Here is a 25,514-nt window from a genome sequence, read left to right as displayed (position 1 = left end):
AGCTAGTAACACATAGCCACCTTTGGAATGGACATCTTTCGATGTAGGTGAAGTTAACGCCATTTGTTTTATTATAACCCATGGTACAATGAACACAATGTGCTGTAGTCTGGAGTAGGAAGTGGAACAAGTATGGGTGTGTTACGGAATGGGATCTCATCTCTGGTCACAGTCAAATAGAATGTGACTCAATGCATGAAGAATAGAAACCGCGTCCAAAAATATCCCTGTATACTTGATGAATAAATGGGTAACTATTGCAAAGGCACAAAACGAAATACTCCAAAATATGAAGTTTATACAACACCTGACCTTACCTTTATTGATTGTAAACCCCTTGCAAAATGGTTGTACCGCTTGCAACCCCTTGTATAATGGTTAATCGAAACAAAGCTGAAGATGGAACTGTGATTAATTGGCGTGACATTAAGTGGATTCGTTATTAAAAAGGTAATCCGTTTGTGATGCACGTTAAAACCTATTTAAATGAAGAAGTATTTCACAAAATATTGATTGTAGAGAAAGAACAAACGACGCTAAAACCGGAAACACCAGAAATTACCACAAATGAACAATTTGTACAGGAATTTTTTCAAGTACTTGAAAACCTAAAGAACAAAAAGGCAGAAGGTAAAGACGGGACACCAAACGAATTACTGAAATATTGTGGAGCAGCAATGACAGAACAATTAACAACATTCATTAATAAAATTATAAAACACAAAAAAATACCGGAGGAATGGAGAACGAGCGAACTATTCTACTATTCAAAAAAGGCGATAAAAAACAGCCAGAAATATACAAAGGTATACGCTTCTTAAATACTAAGCTCAAACTTACAACTAAAATTTTACAAGTGCTAATAAATCAGAGGATAAGTTTATCAGATGAACAACATTGTTTTCGTAGTGAAAGATCGTGCACAGATGCAATATTCGTTATAAAGCAAATTAATGAGAAATCACTAGAGTATAATAGGCCAGCATTTCTGTGTTTGATTGACTTAAATAAAGTGTTTTACAAAGATGTAACCCATCTTCTGTATAATAGAGAAGTTTCCATAAATATTATAAAAACTATCGAAAACATCTACCAAAACAACAAAATGGTAGTCAGAATAGATGGACAACTTACAGAACCTACAGAAATAGGCAGCGGAATAAGACATGGTGATTCATTGAGCCCCATGCTCTTCAATTTGATCATGGATGAAATCATCAAAAGCGTTAACAAAGGAAGAGGATACAGAATGGGAAACAAAGAAATAAAAATACTCTGTTACGCAGATGACGCAATATTTTAATTTAAAGAATTTATTTAATATGACAATCTCATCTCAGAAAACTAAAACAATAGTTTTAGTTTTGCGTCTGCGTCAAATTCCCGACCAAGAGTGTTCTTTGCAAATTAAGATTTTGGGAAAAAATCCGAAATCGAAGCTCAGAGTCCAGTATAGTTTTAGTAATTTTAAGTAAATTAATAATATATCACAATGCTTATCAAAGTCAAGACCCTCACTGGAAAAGAAATCGAAATAGATATAGAACCTACAGATAAAGTTGAACGAATAAAACAATAGTTGTCGGCAAAGAATCAACCAGATGTAAAATAGAAATTGATGGCATCAGTATTGAACAGGTAATGGAAATAAGATACCTGGAAATTACACTGTCTAGCTATAGAGACCTGGACAAAGAAGTGAGAGATCAAGTACAAAAAACAAATAGACTTTCGGGATGCCTTAATAACACTATATGGCGAAACAGACACATTAACACTGAGATAAAGTCATGAATTTATAAAGCCAGTGTAAGATCAATAGTGACATATGCCTCAGAAACAAGACCCGATACAGCCACAACGCAAAGGTTACTGGAAACTGCAGAGATGAGAGTACTGAGAAGAATTACAGGAAATATGCTGAGAGATCCGAAGACAAGTGAAGACACTAGAAGAAAATGTAAAATACAGCGTATAAATGAATGGACACAAAATAAAAAAGAACCAATCGGATCTTAGGACGTCTCATTCGATTTGTAATTAAAATAACTACAATATCATGCCTCTGCCATAAAAAATAATTTTTACGAAAGTTATTTCAAAAATTAAAAATGAGGAATCAAATTAAAGTTTTTTCTTTGGGTTTTTTTTTGGGTTTTTCGTAATAAAATGCACGTAGCTACATTTGGAACATAACTTTATTTTAAATTGAAAAATTAATACTGGTTATCTACAATATTGCAACTACAGTAAAATTTATAAAAATAAGTAATAAATAAACAACGGTGTAAACTTCTTGTAAAATAAATATTTCAAATAAATCTTGCTTTTCTGGTCATTTATATTGGGTAATACCGTCTCGTTCTCAATATTTGTATCTCCAATTAAGTCTCTATAAAAGGCTCTGAAATCATCGGGAAAATTTGCGACACTACTGATTTCTGTTAGGTTTTAAAGTTCTACAGCCTTTTTCTTTTTTCTTCAAACAAAGGCTTTAAACAATTTTCCATGATGGACTTAACTCTTCGACCCCTACGGGGAATAGAGCTTTTGCAGGTAGTCAATCCACATATCCTTTTCTATGAGTTCCGGTTCTATTAGTTCCTTTACCGCCGTTCTTTGACTTCTTATAAAGCGTCATATTTCCTTTTACAGGCCGTAAAAATCATGTTCCATTTCTTTCGAAAAGCGTTGCCAGTGGTCAATTTTTATGTTTATTATAAGTGCTTGTGTTTTGTTTTTAATTGCCTGTAAATTTTAAAAATATAGAAAACATTGCATTAAGCTTCGCCCTATTCTACTGCACCGCCCACTATCATTTTTAAAAAAATGTTTGGTAGCTGTAGCCTTTTTTTGGGATGTTTGAAAGAAAAATCGTGTTATGAGAAGTACAATAGAGATCTACAATATTAAAATTGTATAACTCAGTTGCTCAAGATATTTATCAAAATTATTCATAACATATACCAATAGCTAGAAATTGATATTAGCGATACAATATCATAATATATTCCGGTTTATCACCTATCAGGGTAAAAAAATCACCCAACGGAAATGATAAAAAAATTGCCACTACCTGTGGTTGCTATCTGTAATTATCTGTTTTTATATAATTCATACATAAACTATGCAAGTTAAATATCCAGTTCGTTTATTACAGTCAAATGGTCTATTGTTATTATGTTTTCAAAAAATTGCAGTTTAGCATTTTGCATACAGCTGATGTTAGTGCTTTTAGTCTATAGTAAAAACTTGGAGCCGTATACTGTGCTCTACTCTTATCGATATATCAACGTTTACTATCTCTATCCTTTCGTTAAAAACAAGAATTGCGGAGACTGTTATAATTTAACCTGCTCTGAACAATTATATTTTGGATGCACACTGACGTTGATTTTGGGAAAACATTTATTCGTTTATTCTGTAACAAGCGCACTAAGTAGCAAATTTAACAACACTTCTGGGAATTATTACGCGGAACTGGGAGAAGTAGATTTTTATGAAAAGATACATTTGACCAACGGCTTCAGTACAAACTATAAAAACTATTACTACTCCAAATCTGAAGATCATTTGAAAGTATGGAGTGATAAATATTTTTGGAACTTTAGGTTTTATCGCGGTTTTGTGAGTGAAATTGTAGACAGCCATCAAAATACTACGAATATCCGATTTAGTGCCTGCAATCGTACCTACAATCTAAAAATTTTAAACGAATTTGGACCAAGTCTGTTCAAAACTGACCAAGCAGCTTTCTTTGTCCGAAAAGAAAACAAATTAACAAATGCGTACGCTAATTGTTTACTTTCTCAATTTATACTTCCAGAAGTAGCTACAACTCAAAGGATCATTACAATTTTATCAAATACAACGATTCCAAATCAAGATATTCCTACAGAAGACAACAAGTTAATACTAATCATTTTAATATCATTAGCAGTGTTTTTGATATTTTTAATTTCTTTGCTGATATACGTTTGCAAGAAAAGAACATCTTCTGAAGGACTTTCCACCACGTTTTCCAGAATCAAATTAACTTATACTAAATGGTTGGCCTCCCACATACATTTAAGAGAATCAGTCAAAAGGGATGCTCATACTGACGAAAACATTTATTGCATGCCTGTAGAAGATGATGTTTTAGAGGTGCCTAAACCAGAATATGATTACGTCGTGGATATCAGAGACAACGAAGTATTGCCTGATCATGATTCCACTGTTGTTGTATACAGAAAATCGATTTTAGATGACTCGTATTTAGATCCTAAAGAGTGTCATGAAGAACATAATGAAGATCTTACTACAGATGGTTACATGGATGTGCTTGATTAAAGAAAATTGATACTTTGCTCTGGTTGCACTTCGAAGAGGTACAGTTTTATATAGACATAACTAAAAACTTAGCTTGTGCAATATTTGTAAAAAAATTATACTAAGACAAACTTATATGTTTTAATAGTTTTTATAATGTACTTTTATTTATTTTGATATATAATATAGAATACCTCTATTTTTAAGTAATTATGTGCTTGCTATAAGAAAATCTTGCAAAGTTTGATTTTTTTTCACCAGAATAAAAGTCTTTTTTTGTCTTTTTAACATTTAACTGCCTTTTCGACATTATTATATATCACTAGACTTCGGCAAATATGCAAATAAAAATGTAGAAAATATGCGCATAAATATGCACGTGTTTACCCGAAAATATGCAAATATTTTACAAAATATGCATACAAATAAATAAAAAAATCGTAAAATAGTAACAATTTTACATTTATTTTACATTTACATTTATTTTAAGTAACTACATCATTTTTAAGTATGAATAAACTTATTTAGAATTATGGTAACAATAAATGACCAAGTGGTGTTCAAAATTTTCTAACAAAAACTTGTGGCTTCTGTCTGAGTACATATATTTATATATGGAAAAACTTCGTTCAACATCAACTGATGTAACGGGAGCATTTTTCAAACTAACCAAAACATTTGGTTCTAAATTAATTGTTTCCGAAATATTTCCAGCTAGAACACTGACTACTTCAGAAAGAATATGGTAACCTTTATTTTTTTCCATAGTAGCTTCAAATTTTTTTAAAATATCTTTTCCAATATTACCTCTAACGTTCCGACAACATGAAGCAAATTCTTTTATTAATGCTGTACTTTCGAACAATAACAGTTTTGGTGATTCTAACTGAGTAATTGTTTTTTGAACAAAACTAAAATTTGATTTTATAAATGAAAGTTCTTGTTGAAGCAAGTTACTCTGAAAAGTTTGTTTAGAATCCAAAAGAGATTGGGAACTTTCATCTGTTAACGTATCAATTATGTTCTTTATTTTAACAAAATGATCTGCATAAAAATTAGCTGCTTCTAACCATGTTCCCCATCGCGTGGTATATATATATATATATATATATGAACACTTTGTTATGAGTTGAGTTTAGTTGATATTACCGAACTGTAAACTTATCAATAAATATATTTATATAAATACGAACCACTCGTTTTATTTAATCTCGCTACAAGGTAATACTTATGCCATAAGTTTTTTTAGAAGATATTTGGTTTAAAATTTTTTTAAATACATCTTTCAAATAATAAAATACTACTCCTTTAAAATTAAGATTTTTGACTTATACTATTTTTCCCTAGCAGCCTAGAACTAATCCCAACCTATCCTTCCTAATAACCACGTATGATAGATATTAGATTGATTTGACCAAAGAATATAGCGTCTATATTCTTTGATTTGACTTTGACATTAAACATACATTAAATAAAAAATGTATTCCAAAAAAAATTATATAAGTGGTACATTTTCCTTTTACTAGATGTCCCCACAAAATTAGTTTACATGACCTACCTTAAATCTGACAGAATGAGATGTCAAAGTGCCAAATTGTAACATTACTCAGTTGTATTTGTATAGGTTAAAATATATAAATCTTAGTTTTACTGTAAATAATGGTCAGAACTTTAATTGTAGACGATAACCTGTTATCATATTTATCAACTGTAGCTGATGAAAACGTATATGCTGTAGGTCTTATTTTAGGACAGGCAAGTTGACCCATAACCTTAATCAACATATGTTCATGTTTCTTAATTTTTTCTTTGCAGTCATGTTTAGAGAAAGACTATGTCATCCACTTCGCAAAGACGCCGCCTTTTCAAACGGATGAGGATAAAAAAGCTGGCAAAGCTGCACCTACACCCCAAAGTCTAGAAGATTTTAATCCTAGTTGGGTTGCTGATCATGCAAAACAAGCCACTCGAATGTTACCCGGTGGATTATATGTTCTGGGCATATTTATAACAGCTCCAGATGACGTCCTAAATCCTTTCAATTCGAAAATAAAGTCATTATTACAAACAGTCCACAATTATTTAAACATAAACAAGTATCTATATGGAAACCATTCCAGTGAAAAAATTGTGCTCCATTTTTCTTCAAAGACAAAGAAATATTACAGCCGAAGTTATGATGTCAATAGTCATAATGTACAGCCTGTTGATGTTAGATCTCTTGTGAAAAGATGGACCAATGTTCAGTGTGATATCAAGCTTAACAAATTAAGGTTTTTGCTCAAAGAAGAAAATGATTGGCCTTTGGAGAAACATATCAAGGTTAGTATCAATATTTGTCATATGTATCATCAAAGAATATAGACACGTAGTCTATAAGCGTCTATATTCTTTGGTATCATGTTTACTATTACAAACACTAAGTAATCCAGCTCTAAAGGAGTTAAAAATAATTATATTCCATTCATGTTTACAATGAAGGAAAGTTTTTAGATGTATCTGTACTTTGTGGTACAACAGCTTTGTTGTAAAATAGTAGGTACAGTATTTTGGTAAAAAGTGTTTTTAATAATCTGTGTAATCTAAGTCTGATATAACTATTGCTAACTAATTTTTGTAGATCATTATGGATGAAATTTGTGATAATTTATCAACAGCAGTATTTTTGTTTGATGGAGAGTTTAAAGACAAAGAGGAGCCATTGGAAGGTTCAGGAAAGAAAAAGTTGAAGAATACTAGATCCAATAAGGCCCAAGAAAGTGGGGATGCTGCAAAACCAGTGTTAGTGTCAATCTTACAAACTCAGGTAATTTTTACTGTTTTTAATACTAGAGAGTTGTCTCATAAAAAGTGTTTAATCGTTCCCAGTACATGATTATTAAAAAATATTGTTTTGGATTTTACCAAAAAGCCTCTTTACTACGTATTTTTTATTACTTCTAATGATTCTTAAACAAAATAATAATAGTGATAATAAAAAAGAGTATTACAAGATATTCTATTTCTTTGCTAGACTTTAAATTTCCATCATTACAAGCAATTTTACCAAAAGTACAAATTTGTTTCAGGTGGGAGTTCATGTGGGGCTTTAGAATCATTTTTTTTTAAATCTTCATATTTCCTTCACTAGTATTGAATACATGCCTCTATTACATCTAATTCTTAATGTTTGTGATTCTAGTGCTTACAAAATGATACAGAAGAAAACATAATTGAATCTTGCGGTAGTTTAAAACTTCTAGGAAAAGTAGCTTCCCAATTGTGGGTTCAGCCAAAGTTAACTGTCAGTCAAGTTATGGAAGCTGTTAGACAGGATATTCTGAGAAGTTTGGCATCTAGGTTAGAATTACACTGGGATTCTTTAATAGAAGAAGAAAATTCTGAAGGTAAGAAAATTGGTACTTTTGTTATAAAAACTACATAGATCATTAAGAATATACCTTTAATATTAGTTAGTACTAGTTGACCTACTTATTCAACATCATCATCTTGAAAATTCATTTGACAATTATTGTTCTCCAAATTTTTCTACAATGGAATGAAAGAAACGAATTTTCAATGCCATCAAACATTTAAATGATGAAGCACTTTGCAGATCAATGAGCTCAAAGAACATTTTTACTAACTGCTTTTAGATAATCTCATGTCACAAGCTTCATATCAATGAGTGCATTTTGGAACCTTATATTGCTTATAAAACAATGAATGTCCAGTCCAATGAATCATCATCATCATCATCCAGCCCCGTTTTCACATCCATTGTTGGATATAGGCCTCCTCCAAACGTCTCCAGTTCTCTCTATCTCTAGCTGCTGCAATCCAGTTTGTTTCTATTCTCCTTAGGTCGTCGGTCCATCGGGTGGGTGGTCTGCCTCGACTTCGCTTGTCGGTTCTTGGTCTCCACTCCAATAATCTCTTCGTCCATCTTCCGTCTTCCATTCTAGCAACATGTCCAGCCCACCTTCACTTTTGTTTATTGATTCGCAGTATAATATCGTCAACGCCAGTTCGTCGGCGTATCTCCTCATTTCTCACGCGATCTTTCAAGGTCAGACCCAGCATTGATCTCTCCATTCGCCTTTGTGTTACCCTCAGTTTTTCGGCAGTAGCTTTCGTTAAAGTCCAATGAATATTCCTGTAAAATAAATAATATAAAATGAAATTTCAAGTGATCGTCATTCAGAAAAGACCTTTTATTTGTATCCCAGTTGACTACAGAAAAATATGACTAAATTGCTTGAATGCATTTTCTTCTGGGTCAATGTTTTTACAAAATTGTTAACAATTCAATTCCTAGTTTGATGTGGAACAGTGGTAATAAAAATAAATTTTCCACTGATTGTATTATATTTCAACAACTTGATTTTTTATAGTGGTGTAGATCTCCTCAGTATGTGTGCTCAATGTCATGAAAACAGAATTTTTTCAATTGGGTTTGTGTAGAGGAACTGCTTTTTAATGAATCAATAAACATTTGTCAATTATCTGATCATATTAGCTTTGCATTGTTAAAATCAAGCTATGGATATCAGTGCAATAAATATATCAGTGAATTTTTCTCAATGGATGTGAAAAATTCTTAAAAATGTTATGACAATTGATTGCCCAGTATAAACGAATATTTGCTGCCAAAATGTTTAACGTTTTCAAGTCTTGTGCTAAAAAAATCTTCTATGGACATTACTCGAGAGCATGAGATAACTTTTAAAACATTGGATTCAGCATCCTCATTAGGTTTGTGTACCAAATTTATACAAAAAAAGTTATTAATTCGTGCACAGTGAATTAAACTAAAATGCTTTTCATCAGTTTTATTTTGACCTCCCGGATTATTTAAAAAAAATCTGATAAATTCACTTGCAAACTACCCAAATATGAAAGTTCTTATCAGTTTTTGCCTTCAATCTTTACCACTAATTGTTTTATTTCAAATTGATCTTAGCTAACTTTTTATCCTTTCTATGCCATCTATTTTTGCTGTTTCTAAAGTTATTTTTACTGATTGTTTAATATTTTTTCATGCTGAGTGGTCAAAACATTTGTGTTCTTTTTTTTGGGGGCACTAATCTTGTTTTAAATCTTTGAAAACAACATGCAGTGAGCTTTTATATTTGTAACAGGTATTTGCAATTCTTGTAGTGTCAAAATTGGGTCATAACTGATCTATTACTCCAGATTCCAGAATCCTAGTTGCTACTCCCCTATTTCTTTTTCTGTGTATTTACTAAGTCAGTTTCTTATGTACTTTATTAATAAATTATGTGGAGACATGGAAAAAGTCGTAATTAGAGAAGACAGTAAATAATTAAGGAATGTTGGTTGTACAGTCACCATCAATTGTGGCTGAGTAGAATGACATCTATGACTTGTCAATGTAAAATTTGGTTATAAAGATATATTTTGAACAACTTTTTTTAAACAAATTAAGCAAAAATAGTATTGATTGAAAAAAGCTAAATTTATCGAATATTACTTCCATATAGATGTAAAAGAAAATGGCTAGTGGCAGTATTCAATTAAAAAAAAAACAGTGTGTGTTAGTGTTTGGCTAAATAGTGTATAGTACTCTTCTTCTTCTTTTAGTTTTATCTTCTATCTAAGGTTGGAAATCATCATGGCTATGTGGACTCTGTTGACTGCCACTCTAAAAAGTTCTGCACTATTGTATTCAAACCATTCCCTTAAGTTCTTAAGCCAGAATATTCTTCGTCTTCCCACATTTCGCTTTCCTCGGATTTTGCCTTGCATAATAAGTTGTAATAATGCATATTTTTGGCCTCTCTTCACATGTCCTAAGTACTCTATTTTGGCTATATTAAAACAAGTTGCTTTATATTTGATTAATATGCCCTCTTGGTGGCAGATTTTTGATAAAATGGACACTAGTCCAGATGTACAAATGTACAGATGCTGAGAGCTATATTAGTACCATGAACTTCGATAGTAAATTATAGCATACTTGTAACAATGTTATTCCTCTATACTTCTGCATTTTGCTTCTTCTTTTATCATAATGGTAATTTGATGTTATTTCTCTTAAACCAGAACTTGTATCATTTTAAATTTGTATGTTTTTATATTTTGTAGACATAAACAGTGTCCATGAGCCACCCAGAAGAGTCCTCATCTCTCTTCCAGACAGTGATATCGCTCTTTCTGATTATCTTTTTCCTGGAGAAGGGCCACAGGATGTGAAAGTTTCTTTGGAAGAGCTTTTAGACATTACTGTAGAGGATGAAGTGGAGATCATGGATGTAGAAGGCCAAGCAGGTAAGAAATATAATGCATATTTGTTTTTTCAAAGGATAATTTTTAAGGTTTTGCATATATGGCATTTATGCGGATTATTTTTCAACTGGCTAGTTTCTATGTAACTCGTCGTATGTCTTCTTCGTCGTACGTTGTATGTAAGTAGGTAGAAATGAAAATTCGTGAAAAGAAGTTGTAAAAATAACATGGAAATTTGCTTATGGGAAATCAATACTAAATTTTCTGACTAGTTTCTATAAAAAAATTGCTGTTATTTTCCAAATAACGACTGAAAGAACATTGGCTAATTTCTAGTGCTTTAATATACGTTATTAATGGTTCTCTCTGTTTGTCCTATGTTTGTTCATTGTACATTTTTTAATTATAGACAAATTTTATTGTTATACACATTGTCATGTTCCCATTTAACTAACGTTGTGTTGCAGATTTATTGGAACTCGATAAATATTACAAAGGTGCCTTAGATAGTGATCCAACCGAAGACTTGCCGATAATAGCAACAGATCCAACCAAAATGGTGTACATAGTGGGGGCAATATCGTTGATTGTCCTCATTATCGCTATATTGTTTAACTTGTTCTAAGGTTACGCCAATTTTATCGTTCGAACTGAGATTCGTGCATTTATTTTTTAAAATATATGTATTTTTAAGTTGATATATGTGTTTGATTGCTAAACCTTAACCTTACGTGATCACTAGCGAAGCAAATGTCTAGTTTATATACCAATTCACTCCATAACTTCCGGCGTTAACATATATGACGCTGCTGTTGTCTTTATATACAACGTGCTGTTGTCTTCGGAATATCGCTAAATGAGGAGAATTATATAAATGTTTTTCTCCCTTTTGATACCAGAAACGAGTTCATTACACCAGCAAGATTGATGTAACACTTGGACCAACCGTATGCATTCTTTTCCTTAGACGATTCAACTTTCTCCCGGATTAAACCAATAGCAAACTTGACATCGGAAATTGCGGACGCGAAAAGCGACCTCGAAAAACAAAAAAAGGGTACCACAATATGGAAATATAAGCACTCAATAAAAAATGGAACTCTTTATAATAGAGAGAGAATATTAACCATATTATAGCTCTCTCGGTGGAAACAGAACCTTCTTCATGGAGATAAGAAGATCTGGTTTATCATACGAAAAAGGAAGAACCGGTCAACAAGGAAATTACCGATGAACACTATAAATCAAGAAAGTTATTCAAACTACTTTGAAAATCTGTATAATAATTACAATTAAACCAATATTGAGATAGAAATCAAAAAACCATTACCTCCATATGATCAAAAAGGAAAAATTACGCTAGAAGTACAAACATACATACAGAAATTGAAAAACCAAATAAAATTATACGGAAACATATAACGAACTAATACCTGACGAATAGAAAACTACCATAACTGTATCATTATACAAAAAGGACAATTACAGAGGTCTGTTACTTAAAAGTGTACAAAAACCAGTAACAAAAATAAAAACCAACTGGATCAAGACATCTTGCAGCAGGCAGAAAGGATACATGTGGCAACTACAGGGGAATCTCACTAATCGGTACTACATATAAGATATTAGCTTCAGTTGTACTAAAACGATTACTGCCATATACAGAGGAAATTATTGGCGATTACCAATGCGGCTTTAGGCCTGGAAGATCAACAATCGACCAAATATTTACTATCAGACAAATGCTAGAAAAGTATTGGGAATATAATAAAGAAGTACACCAGATCTTCATAGATTTCAAACAAGCATATGATTCCATAGATCGCTTAAAACTGTGGAGTGCAATGATGGAGTTAGGCGTACCAAAGAAGCTGACCATGATTGCGCGAATGTGTGTCAGCAATTCCTTTGCACAAATTAGAATAGGAGGCAAAACTTCAAAGGCTTTCGGCATAAGCACCGGACTCAGACAGGGAGACCCGCTGTCCCCATTACTATTTAACCTAGCATTGGAATATGCAATGCGAAAAATCTATACCAGAGTCAAACCAGACATAACTGCCAGAGGAGCAAAGATTATTCTCGCATTTGCAGATGATGTAGATGCAGTAGCACAGACAACACTGGAAGTTAAGGATATAGTATCGAACTTTGAAGAAGCAACACTAAGCGTAGGCCTGAAAATAAACGAAGAAAAAACTAAATACATGGTCGTATCAAAAAAGGAACGACAGCAAATAAGACAAAACATTACCATAAACGATCATAATTTTGAGGTGGTCAAAGAATTCAAATACCTAGGAGCAACAATTACCAGTGAAAACACAGGAGAACGGGAGGTTGAAATACGAATACTGGCGGGGAATAAATGATTCTTTGCCATTCAACATCTAATGAGGTCAAAACTTCTCTCAAGGCGTGCCAAAATCCAAATGTACAAAACCATAATACGACCAGCAGTGACATATGGAAGTGAAACATGGACATTGAGAAAGAAAGAAATCAATAAGCTATTAGTATGGGAACGCAAAATCCTGCGAATTATATATGGTCCTTGCAGGGACAGCGTGACAAATGAATGGAGGAGCAGATACAACAATGAAATAGAGACTCTTCGGGAAAGGAAACATCGTAAGATACATAAAAGCCAATAGATTAAGATGGGCAGGGCACGTGGTACGGAGTGATGACGACAGACTGATTAGCAATGTGTTTTGGGAAAGACCAGATGGTAGAAGATCGACAGGAAGGCCTAGAAAAAGGTGGAAAGATGCAGTCAGGGAAAACCTGGAGAAGATGGAAGTAAGGCCATGGGAAATAATAGTACAGGATCGGAATCAATGGAAGGGAATAGTAAACGCGGCAAAAAATCACGAAGAGTTGTAAAAGCCAATGATGATGATCAAGACATCTAGTTGGTAGCTGGATCCATTCATAAGGATACATTCTTATTTTAGTTAGTGTATACGAGTATAACTGATGACACATTTTGGCGCATATTTTAACTTTCAGGTATTTTTTGCTTGTTAAAACCAGTGCCAATAAAACACACACACACACATTTTGTTTTATGAATTTACTCGATAAAACCTGTAGTGTTTCTAAAACCAATCAATTTATGATAATATAAATAAGCTTATTATACAATCAAGTAAACACAACTAAACGAAATTTTAAATAATCTCAAGAGGTGGACTTAAAACACCACCCATGAGATAAAGTTATCGGTGCGTTTTATTTGTATGCAGTGTCCCCAATAGGCAATAGGCCCAATCCACAATGCAATATTCATTCACTCAGTTTATGACGAAAAAGGAATTTAAATGAGATTGTATTATTATAAGAGTACACAGTTTTTTCACAACACTGGTAAATCAAGTGTGAATAAAGCAAACAGAGCCGCAGGTTCTTCTTCCTCTTTATAAGCAATTCTGCTTGTTAATTGGCGGATTAATACCTCTATGGAAGGTTGTCACTCCATCTTTTGCGAGGTCGCCCGATACTTCTGCCGATTGGTGACTTATCTCTTGCTATTTTGACGACACAGGTCTCCTCCATTCTGCTTATGTGGTTATTCCATTCTTTTTTTTTCTATTTTGTGTCCATTCATTTATACACTGTACGTTACATTTTCTTCTAATGTCTTTACTTCTCTTTCGATCTCTCAGCTTATTTCCTGTAATTATTCTCAGTAATCTCATGTCTGCAGTTTCCAGTAGCCTTTGTGTTGTGACTGTGTCGGGTCTTGTTTCTGAGGCATATGTCACTATTGTTCTTACACTGGCTTTATAAATTCTTGACTCCAACTCAGTGTTAATGTGTCTGTTTCCCCATATAGTGTTACTAAGGCATCCTGCTAGTCTATATTTGCTTTTTGTCCAGGTCTCCATAGCTAGGCAGTGTAATTCCCAGGTATTTTATTTCCATTACTTGTTCAATACTGATGCCATCAATTTATTTTTTACATCTGGTTGGTTCTTTGCTGACTACTATTGTTTTAGTTTTCTGAGATGAGATTGTCATATTAAATTCTTTTGCTCGTATGTTAAATCTGTGGACCAATCTTTGCAAACTATCTTTATCTTGGGCTATCAATATTGCGTCGTCTGCGTAACAGAGTATTTTGATTTCTTTGTTTCCCATTCTGTATCCGCTTCCTTTGTTAACGCTCTGATGATTTCATTCATGATCAAATTGAAGAGCTTGGGGCTTAATGAATCCCCTTGTCTTATTTCGCTGCCTATTTCTATAGGTTCTGTAAATTGTTCATCTATTCTGACTTCCATTTTGTTCTTTTGGTAGATGTTTTCGATAGTTTTTATAATATTTAGGGGAACTTCTCTATAATATAGAAGATGGATTACATCTTTGAGTCTTAATCTCACAAAAGCTTTCTTTAGGTCAACCAGACACAGAAATGCTGGTCTATTATATATACTCTAGTGATTTCTCAGTAATTTGCTTTATAACGAATATTGCATCTGTACACCATCTTCCACTACGAAAACCCTGTTGTTCATCTGCTAAACTTATCCTCTGATTTATTAGCACTTATTTTAGTTGTAAGTTGTAGCGTAGTATTGAACAAATTTATACCTCTGTAGTTTTCTGGCTGTTTTTATCTCTTTTTTTTTTGGACAGTAGAATTAGTTTGCGCGTTTTCCATTCTTCCGGTATTTTATTGTGTTTTATAATTTTATTAATTAATGTTGTTAATTATTGTTCTGTCATTGCTGCTCCACAATATTTCAGTAATTCGTTTGGTATCCCGTCTTTACTTGCTGCTTTTCTCTTCTTCAGGGTTTCAAGTTTTTTCCGAACGTCCTGTACATTTATAGTAATTTCTGGTGTTTCCGGTTTTATCGTCGTCTCTGCATATAGCTTTTTTAGGTAGTCAATCCACGTATCCTTTTGTATGTGTTTTGGTTTGGTTCTATTGGTTCCTTTACCTCCGTTCTCTAACCTCTTATGAAGCGCCATATTTCCTTTTGCATACCGTAAAAATCATATTCCATTTCTATCGAAAAGTGTTCCCAGTGATAATTTTTTATTTTTCTTACAAGAGCATGTTTGTTTCTAATTGTCTTGTAATTATGGTACGCCTCTTGTGTTTTGGTTGACATGTATTTCAGGTAAACTTTTTTCTTTTCTTAATAATCTAGCAGTTATGTTTCTGAGTCACAGTACCAGACTAGCTTTTCTCTTTCTTCTCAAGAAGTTACTGATAGTTGTAGCAAAACAAGTCATTCAAACAAAACACACTTAAAATACTATACTGAATTATTTATAGTGTTATTCTTACTCTATATAAAAAACTAATCGGTGACGAAATAAATAATAAGTATTTATTAACGGTGTAATTTTTTATTAAAATTCAGTTACAGAAAAGAATTTAAAAATAATACAAGTGTTAAGCGGCTCTTTATGTCGTAAAAATATAATTATTACCAAGGTGTAATAACCAAATAAATGAAAACAACAATTTTTGTGGACTAAAGATGGATAGAATGGTACCAGTTTTGTCAATAGATGGCAGCAAAATCTGGTAAGACAGAAAACTTCTAAGTCTGCGTAATTGTGCAACAGATGTCGCCCATATTTACAAATACCATGGACAGTTAGAAAATGTATCCAAAAAAATTAAATAGACATAATACAGAAATAAAATAAAAAAAAAAGATACAAGATCTGCTTTTCGTTATCTAAGGAGCAAATTACAAAAAGAATGTGGTAGCGAAGCGCAGTATATAGAGGAAAATATAAAAAAGAATACAAGATCTGGTTTTTATCTAATGAGCAAATTGCAAAAATAATGTGGTAGGTAAGCTTAGTATATAAAGAATATTGTGAAGCTTCAGGATGAAATACAGTAGCTTAATCAGACACCAGAAAGAGTTGATATAGTAAATGATGAAATAGAATAGTTTACAGAAAAGGTTCATGTACACAAGAGCAAAAATGAACTGCAAAATTTTCTAATCGTCTAGTTAAATTTGCATTGTGTGAAATCCATTTCCGGATGTTGCTCCATGAACTTCTTAATAACGTCTTGTTTCTTTTGTTCGTCGCTGGTAGGTAGGCCCATTTCTTTTTGGCGCTGGTCGTACATCATTTTCTCCACCATTCCACGGGTCTCTCCGTCGAGATCGCTAAGTTTGGATGGCTCTGGATTGATCTTCTTTGTGCTGATTTCTGGATCGGATTTGACTATTTGACTCCACCAATTCATTTTGTTTACCTAGAAAATGAATACATAAATTAGGCGTACAGTTAAACTTTTGTACAAATATTAGAATGAAAATATTCGTTCAAAAAAATTCAAAATATTCGAATGAAAAATACAAATATTAGAAGCATTTATTATGCCAGTCCGAAATATGTACAGTAGAAGCTCTTTATTCGCGGTTCGAAGATTCGTCTAATATAATAGAGCTTAAAGACCTGGAATATTCCTTGGTCCATATATTGAAGCAAATCCACCGTATTGGGGAGTAAAAATGTCAATTTTATATTTGGATGCATAGTTTCAAATCCGCGAGAATGACCTAGTGCATTGTCCAAAACTAAACTGCTTTAAACTATAAATTCTTTACATTCAAATAAGTTTCAACTTCAGAAACAAAACAATTTACAAACAAAACAGTTTACAAACAAAAAATAGCCCTTGTAACCCATGCTTTCTTATTAGCACGCCAAAACACTGGCATGTCCCCTGGTTTTGATTTTTTAACGCACGAGGATTTACAGATCTATAAAGCATCAATGGTTTAATAACACAATCTCCAGATGCATTAAAGCAAAACAGTAGTGTAACTCCATCCTTAGCTACCTTAAATCCAGGGACAGACTTTCCGCTTTTAGAAATGAATGTTTTATTTGGAATTTGCTTCCAAAACAGTGCAGTTTCGTCTGCATTAAATACTGGTTAAGGTGTATAGGTGCAGGTGTATATCCTGCAGTGCCTGCAGATGCAGCTTCTCCAACGACTTTAATACATACTATGCAATTTTGAGTTTTGCCTTCTCCCGGACCATTGGACAACTCAGAGGCACCTTTATTGGTGGCAGTTTTCGATTCATAATGACAACGCCACTTCCATTTTTTCTGTTGCTAGATCACGAATAATTTTTGCTGACAGTGAAGATGAAGCTACATCGGCGATCTTATTTTTTCTTCGGATTTTTTATCGATCTTACAGTTGATTCGTTGAATGAACATAATATAGCTACAAACGACTCTTCAAGGCATAAACGATCAAGCAAGTCTATTTTCACTTTAAGTGGTAACACTGATTTTTTCGCATCCAACCTCGTTTTTTGTTTTATTTTTAGTCGACATTATAAATTAAGATTCGATCAGAATTTTTGTAACGAATGGAAAAATAAAACAATAAAACACACAATACGACTCTTAGCGAATGACGGAACCAATTGTGGCAGAATTTAATACTTTATGTTTTGAGTAATAAGTTTATTTTACCTAAAACATTCTCTTTGTTTTCTTAGTCTCAAAAATATCGACCGCGACAAAAGCGGCTTACCTGAAAGGAATCTCCGAACCAAACAAACAACAATAATAGCTGTTGAAAACACAATCTAGTTGTTATTGTAATAAAGTCAATTTTATTTTTTTATTAGTCCACTAGACTCGTTGGCAAAGGATATCGAATGCTTTTTATTTAGGTATATGTATGTACCGATGTACCGATTCGACCCGCGAATAAAGAAATCTTGGCCACTAATCAAGAAAACGCGAATAAGGAGCTTTGACTGTATTTCAGAAATAAAATTTTTGTATCATTCGACCATTTCAAGGGGCGTCTTAAAATGTTTACCTTGTAGTTTGTTTTTGATTCTCGAGAATAAAAAAAATCACACGGTACCAAGTAAGGACTGTATATGGGATGGCCCACTAAATACTAGGATTTTATACGACCCTTGTGTGATTATTCTCTATAGTGTTAATAAGTAATATTGTCTGACCCTAATACTTATTACTAAGCTCTAATTTACTAAGTAGATTATTCAGATGCTTCAAGCAGAAAAATATTCACAGATACGTATAAACGTGCCATCAACCCGAGGTGTCATCAAGGGGTGTATTGTCATCAAAATTATGGAATATTGTTGTCGACAACCTGATTCATGAGTTCGGCAGCCAAGGAATATGGGTCCAGGATTTCTCAGACGATACTGTAATAGTAGCTAGGAAGAAATTTCCCAGCACTGTTGCCGATCAGATGCGATATGCCCTTTATTACAGATTAAATACATAATTGGTGTTTGAAAGATAACCTCTCTGTAAATTCTTCTGGAATTGTACTGGACTAAGTGAGTTGAAATTATTTGGGGAGCAACTAGAAAGAAACTATGAGGTCAAGTGTCTAGGGGTAACCCTGGATTCCAAATTTAATTGGAAGAGTCATATCAACAATATAATCAAACCGGGTTACGCGACTCATCTGGAACTGCAGACGAGTTATAGGTAACAACTGGGGGTTGAAACCAAAGATAATCTATTCAGTTACATACGGTTTAATACTTTTGTGGAAAAAGATGGCTTTGCAATCTTGTGTGACTTCTCTCACCATCCTAGAAAGACAAGCGCTTCTAAATATGATAGGAGCCTTGCGTGATATAAGAACGGCATATTTAAAGGCTATTACAGATCTCTACTAGCTAGATTTATATATTTCGGCGGTATCCTTTATGGCCATCCTGAGATTTTAAGCAAACAATACATGGAGGCTGAATTATTGATTAGTCATACAAATACCACTGGCCTATACTTAAGAAACTCATCTTTCACACGAACTCAGATATGATGACATCAGAAATAATCTTCACTGAGAAGAATAACACAATTATTCTATCTAGAGGTCGCAAACATTAATGGGGACTAAGTATGGTTCACTGATGGATCTAAAACTGCCTATAGTTCTGGAGTCTTTGGGCAAACATGTATTTATAACAAATCTTACAACATAGGTCAACATACAACTGTGTTCCAGGCTGAAGTTTTTGCTTTGGTAGCTTGCATTGGTGAAATCCTGAATGGAGAGCCAAAAGCAAAGAGAATCAATATTTATATAGATAGTCAAGCTACTATTCTGACCGTAAACAAACCTCTCACCAAATCATAACCTATGAGGAACTGCAAAGATCTCCTTAACAACATGGTACAATCAATAAAGTGTCTTTAATATTGGTGCCGAATCATGAAGGGGTGCATGAAAATGAACGAGACGATTTGTTGGCAAAAAAGGCTCGAGAGAAACCTTTGTAGACCCAGTTCCATTGTGTTGCTACAAGAAACGAAGTTCCAAAATATCTGATAAGGAATCATCAGAAAAAATAGAGAGCCACTCATGGGCAAATCCAGACTAGGAAAATAATCAAGAATATCAATAAAACACTTTTGGATAATTTGATGAACCTCAATAAACGAAAGATTGAAACGGTCACCGAAATGGTGATTGGACATTGTCGTTTAAGAAAACACTACAAAATGGGTAAGGTGAATGAACCATGGTACATAAAATGAGAAATGGAAGAAGAGACTACCATACACATCCTATGCAATTGTAATATGTTGAGTGATATAAGGCGGAAATTTATTGGTCATCTGAGGCTGGAACAAGAAGAAATTCTTAAACTATCAATGAGGAAACTGTTAACCTTTGTTAAGGCAACAGGACTTATTGGAAGTCTAATAAAATAAAACAAGGTTTTGGTACAAAGGCTTACTAGGTGCCAGAGATTACAGTATTCTTATTAAATTAAGATGAAGAAGATCGTTCTACCTGATATCAGAAGACAAGATGTTAGAAATTTAGAATGAAAGAAGCAAATTAAGGGCCATCACATAAACTTCTTGATCATCAACCAGTTCAATTCATCTACAAGACTCACGAAAAAGAACATGTCTTGTCAAATGAAAAACCTCATCTATTTAGCGCGAAGAACTCTAAATTGCCGGCCAGTCGGAGTACATATTATCTGATGACTCAAATAACAAATGCAAATGTGGCGCGCTGCAAGATCCGTCAGATAAACTTATCTACCCTCGATTGGAAACGGGTCAAGATTTGATTTGTCAAAACTAGACAAGTAAGTACAGTAAACTAGTGGAAAAGAGCAGAGCTGTCCAGTGTTCTCAAATAACATAGACAAATCAACAACTCAGCATAACAAATATTTAGGTAAGAATTGGTATATATATTTAGGTAATAATGGCAAGCTAAATTGAAAAGTACTATTCCAAAAAACAAAAACAAATTGACTTGTAATAAAAGGACTATATTGCCAACGCTCGAAAACAATTAACAAAGAAAATATATTTTTCAAACGGCTTAATAATAATAATGATTCTCAAAGCACTTTTTACATACGCACCTTTTCAAATGTAAATAATAGGTCTTTTCCGTCTTCGATCACCCAAGACGACTCTTCTAATTTGATTTCATGTGGAAAATCGTCGTTTATGATAGGCGGTTGGCCTTTGATACCACACGTCAAGTGCTTCTTCGTCATATTTACTACGAGATCTTTCTGCTTTACCCTGAAGTTTACTTTGAGGGGAATTTTTAACTGAAAAGAAAAAAACACGTGAGTACATGAACAAATTATAAAAAATTTGAGATATCTTAAAGAAGTTTGAAGAAATTTGAGAAATCTTTCAAAAGTGAAAAAAAGAAAACATCAATTTACTAAGAATCTGTACGCTGTAGAAAACAATGTTTTAATCAAGAAATGTAGCTGTGACAATTTGGAATATAAATGTTTATTAGCACTTTTCATATAAAATGAACCGTTCTCTAAAAAATAACGCACGGAGCGACCGGCAATTTTGAATGTCCGTTACGCGCGAGAAATAAATTTTTTTAATAAAATTTTTATCAGCTCGACGGTAAAAATTCGATATCTTTTGATCCGAGTGTTCTATCGACAAAAACCAAAATGCGTTCTAAAGGTAAGGGAATGCAGATTTATTATTCAATTTTCGCATTTTCCCAAATGAAATCAGTTTGTATAAAGCTGTATCGACACTTTTAGCAAAATTAAGCTTGATCGTATGATTAAGTTCAGTGTCGTTTTGGTCTCTGACGACTGGAGTACTTATTTATATTAATATATTTTCCGGTGTAAGATAATATATAAACCTAATTTTAAAAGATACGTCAAAAATCCATTATAATTTCCTTTCCGGAACATATATACCACATTTACGTCAATATTTCAATCAGCTTGATTAGTCTCCTTTCTTCAAAATCAATCTAATATACATACGTCAATAAAAAATCGATTAATTTCTAATACCATTAAAGAAACACGATCAAATTGAAATATATAACAAATACCAACAATTAAATTTATAGCTACCGAACACAAGTTTTTTTTTAAAATAAATTGGCGAAGAAAAAATTGAACAATCACAATCTTAGATCTTTCTGTAATTCTTAAAATATATTGGACCGGAATCAGACTGTGATACAAAATTGTCGCTGTTGCCCAAGCACGTGAAAGTGTTTTTAACCTTAGTTTTTTAAGAGGCGATCTTCCAAATGGGATCGGGCAAGGTTAGGGCCGGTAAAGGTGAAGCCATATGAAGAACCCAACCGGGTACATTATTGGACTTCGGTTGTTCGTTGTAATTGTACAAATATGCTGTTAATTGATATTGAAAATATTGAAAAAGGCAATTAATGTAGTTGGATTATCTATTTATAGTACGATCATGAACATGGATACATTTTTAAGGCTGTGTAAACTATTTTAAGGTAAATATGGTGGTTTACAATGTTCATTCATGATCGATTGCGAGAATAATTTAATAGAGAACTCCTAGAAGAGAGGGAAGAAACAATACAAGAATAAGACTAAGAAGTTAACATGGGAAACCGGTTAAAGAGTGATAGGAATTAAAACAGCAAAAGAAGGAGCTTTGGTTTGATGAAGAATGTAAAGTATACTCAAAGAAGAACATGAGAAAGGCGCAAAAACTTTAAAGAAGAACGAAAAAAGCAGAAAAATATGCAGAAGAAAGAGGAGGAGATACAAAATCGATCAAATACTAAAAATGAAGGAAGATTTCAATTAGAGTGACACTAGAGGAGCATATACGACTCCTGAAACCACTCGGAGAGGAATATAAAACACGCACTAATCTTTTTAGAAATAGTAAAGAAAAAAATTATCAGTGATGACGCAGCAATAAAAGCAGGCTCGAAAAACTATTTCAAGGATCTATTAAGAGAGCAAATACTTAAAAATACAGATACCAGAAGATCAGAACTAGAGTAATGAATTAATTGTCTAGATCATTGTCTATGAAATTAAGGCTTGTATACACTTGTCATGCAGCCTTCCAATCACACTTCTTCTTCTTCAAGTGCCCTGTCCGTTGCGAACGTTGGCTATCAACATGGCAATTCTGATCTTGTTTGCGGCGCTTCTGAATAGTTCGACCGATGTGAGCCCGAACCACTTCCGCAGGAGTGTCTTCTCCTGCCTGGCCCTCGCTTACTGTCTACTTTCCCCTGGACAATCAATTGCAGTAGACGGTACTTATCGTGTCTCAATATATGGCCTAAATATTCAAGCTTTCTTTGTTTCACTGTGCTCACGATTTCTTTCTCCTTTCCGATTCTTTGGAGTACCTCTATGTTTGTGACATGTTCGGTCCAGGATATACGAAGAATGCGTCAGTACACCCACATTTCGAATGCTTCTAGTTATCTCGTGAGTGTCTCTGTCAGCGTCCAGGCCTCCACACCATACAGTAAGATCGGAAAAATGTAGCATTTAACTAGACATAGTTTTAGTGGAAGAGACAAATCCCTGCTTATAAGAAGCTTTTTCATATTGTTAAATGCTGATCTAGCTCGTTCTATTCTCGCCTTAATTTCTGTGGCCTGTTCCCAATTTGCATTTACGTTGGTGCCAAGATACACATAAGATTCTACATGGTCAATTAGTATGTTACTTATCCGTAATTGTCGAGCAGGTTGTTGCTTTTTGCTTATCAGCATCCACTTTGTCTTCTTGAAATTGAGGCTCAGGCCGTATTCCTCACTAATTGAATAAACTCTTTCCAATACCTGTTGTAATTCGTCTATGGTACTGACAAGGATCACCATGTCGTCGGCATATCTTATATTGTTCGTTAACTCGTCTTTTATTTTTATGCCCTCATTTGCATTTTCCATACATTTGTTAAATATTTCCTCGGAATAAATATTGAATAGGAATGGGGATAAGATACACCCCTGACGGACACCTTTGATCTGCACCCTTCCAGTAAGTTCGTTGCCAATTTTTGCTCTTGCTGTTTGACTCCAGTATAGGTTTGCCATAATTCGAATGCCCTTGTCGTCAATGCCTGTCTTTCGCAGAATATCCATCAATTGTTCATGATTGACATTGTCAAATGCTTTTCTAAAATCCCACAAGACAGGAAATAATAAATACCATTAAAGCACTGAAGAATAATAAAGTATTGAGAACATACCAGCTGAAATTGAAGGACACACACCGACAGATAGAATTCATAGTCAACGAGACAAACTCGGCTACAAAAACTACAAAGGCATATTCTTCTTGCTCTGTGTGACCTATAAGATGTTTTACGTGGATCATAAACATGAAATTGAGTCACTTCACAAAGCAAATTATAGCAGAATATCAGGACGGTCTATATTATCAGTTATGCAACGTAAAACAAATATTAGCAAAAGCCTGAGATAAAATATACTTAACCCTTCACTGCAAGAATTTTTATGTTTCGTTACAAAAAAGTTTGCAGAATGGTTTTTAAAACCATTGTACTGTGGAAATTTGCACGTTATTTGTTTTTCGGACCATATAGGCCAATGGTACTGGCATAACCTGTGCTGGGCCTTTTCTCTTCTTTATTTGTAGCGCCTCCTCAGTTTCACTTGCTGAAGGTCTTCCCCTTTTTGCAGTGGCGAATCGCTCTCCTGTCCTGCATAATGCTTCTGCCCGTTGTCTTCTAAACTGTGCGTGTGTGACTTTAGGCTTCACGCCAGTTCTATGTTTAGCTGAATTCTTGTAAAGTATACTTGGTATATTCTAAAATACCATTTTTTACTCCTTAGAATAATTTTATTCCGTCATATATTGCTGTCCAACAAATCAACACCGCCCATATGACGGTTGCATTCTTGTACAAGATATGGACAACTTACTTCTTTTGTTCTCTTTTCTTTCTTGTCATATCTTTTGGTAGTAGTTTTAGGAACTTCGCTAGCGAAAGTCGATAGAAACGTGACTAATTTGTTATCTTTCCACACTAAGCTACTTATTTCCACACCATCGCAAGTACCAAGAAACTCTACACTAGCTCCCCTTTCTTCATTATTCATAGCCCTTACGGTTCCTAAACTGTGAATACCTTGTTTGGAAAGATATACAAGGAGAGGTATAAAAGAGTAATAATTGTCAAAATAGAGCCTGTGAATCATTTTCCTAGGAATAATTCTATCCAACCTCACCACAACATTTGCAGTTGCTCCGAGGTCAGGTCCAAAAGCAGGTCTCGTTTTTTGATCATTCTCATGTCCTGTATATAATTCTATACGATACGCATTTCCAGAGCTACTGCATAAGACAAAAAATTTAAAACTCCATTTATGTGGGTTGTTTTATAGGTATTGCTTCATGTAGCGCCTAGTTTTGGTAAAACAAATTTGCTCATCGACAGACAGATATTGTTCCAATGGAATTCAGTTTGAAAATACTTCATTGAGGTGGTCAATTATTGGTCTAATTTTATAAACTCTATCGTCGTTTGGATTGTCACGGCATCCTCCTTATTATTGAAATGTAAAAATTGTCTGATTTTTTCGTACCTGTGACTGACATAGCACTTTTTATTTTCTCAAAGCCAATTTCTTTCGACCAATATGCTCTTGTATTGGGCAAATGAACAAGGGCCATATATATTGTAATTCCAAT

At 33.6% G+C, this 25,514-nt stretch overlaps 2 protein-coding genes across 2 annotated transcripts in view; one reads left to right on the top strand and one right to left on the bottom strand.

The window, feature by feature from the left end:
* The first annotated feature begins 5,877 nt into the window (after window positions 1–5,877).
* LOC140436292 (protein odr-4 homolog) lies at window positions 5,878–11,237 on the top strand. The gene is made up of 6 exons (XM_072524998.1): window positions 5,878–6,066; window positions 6,127–6,633; window positions 6,932–7,117; window positions 7,493–7,697; window positions 10,399–10,581; window positions 11,007–11,237. Exons 1-6 carry the CDS (start codon window positions 5,971–5,973, stop codon window positions 11,162–11,164), a joined length of 1,335 nt encoding a protein of 444 aa, XP_072381099.1. The 5' UTR covers window positions 5,878–5,970; the 3' UTR covers window positions 11,165–11,237.
* A 4,646-nt stretch (window positions 11,238–15,883) lies between these two features.
* The window catches only part of nudC (nuclear distribution C, dynein complex regulator), a 287,264-nt gene continuing 277,633 nt past the window's right edge, over window positions 15,884–25,514 (bottom strand). The window contains exons 4-5 of the mRNA XM_072527543.1: window positions 20,934–21,128; window positions 15,884–16,777 (exon numbers count right to left, since the gene is read on the bottom strand). Of these exons, the coding sequence (XP_072383644.1) occupies window positions 16,523–16,777; window positions 20,934–21,128 (450 nt within the window). The 3' untranslated portion in view covers window positions 15,884–16,522. The remainder of the gene's footprint in view (window positions 16,778–20,933; window positions 21,129–25,514) is intronic.

The sequence above is a fragment of the Diabrotica undecimpunctata genome, chromosome 3, assembly GCF_040954645.1.
Source record: "Diabrotica undecimpunctata isolate CICGRU chromosome 3, icDiaUnde3, whole genome shotgun sequence".
In the NCBI taxonomy this organism is placed as follows: Eukaryota; Metazoa; Arthropoda; class Insecta; order Coleoptera; family Chrysomelidae; genus Diabrotica; species Diabrotica undecimpunctata.
The sequence above is the reverse complement of the archived record's forward strand: the minus strand, read 5'-3'. Positions and strand labels throughout refer to the sequence as shown.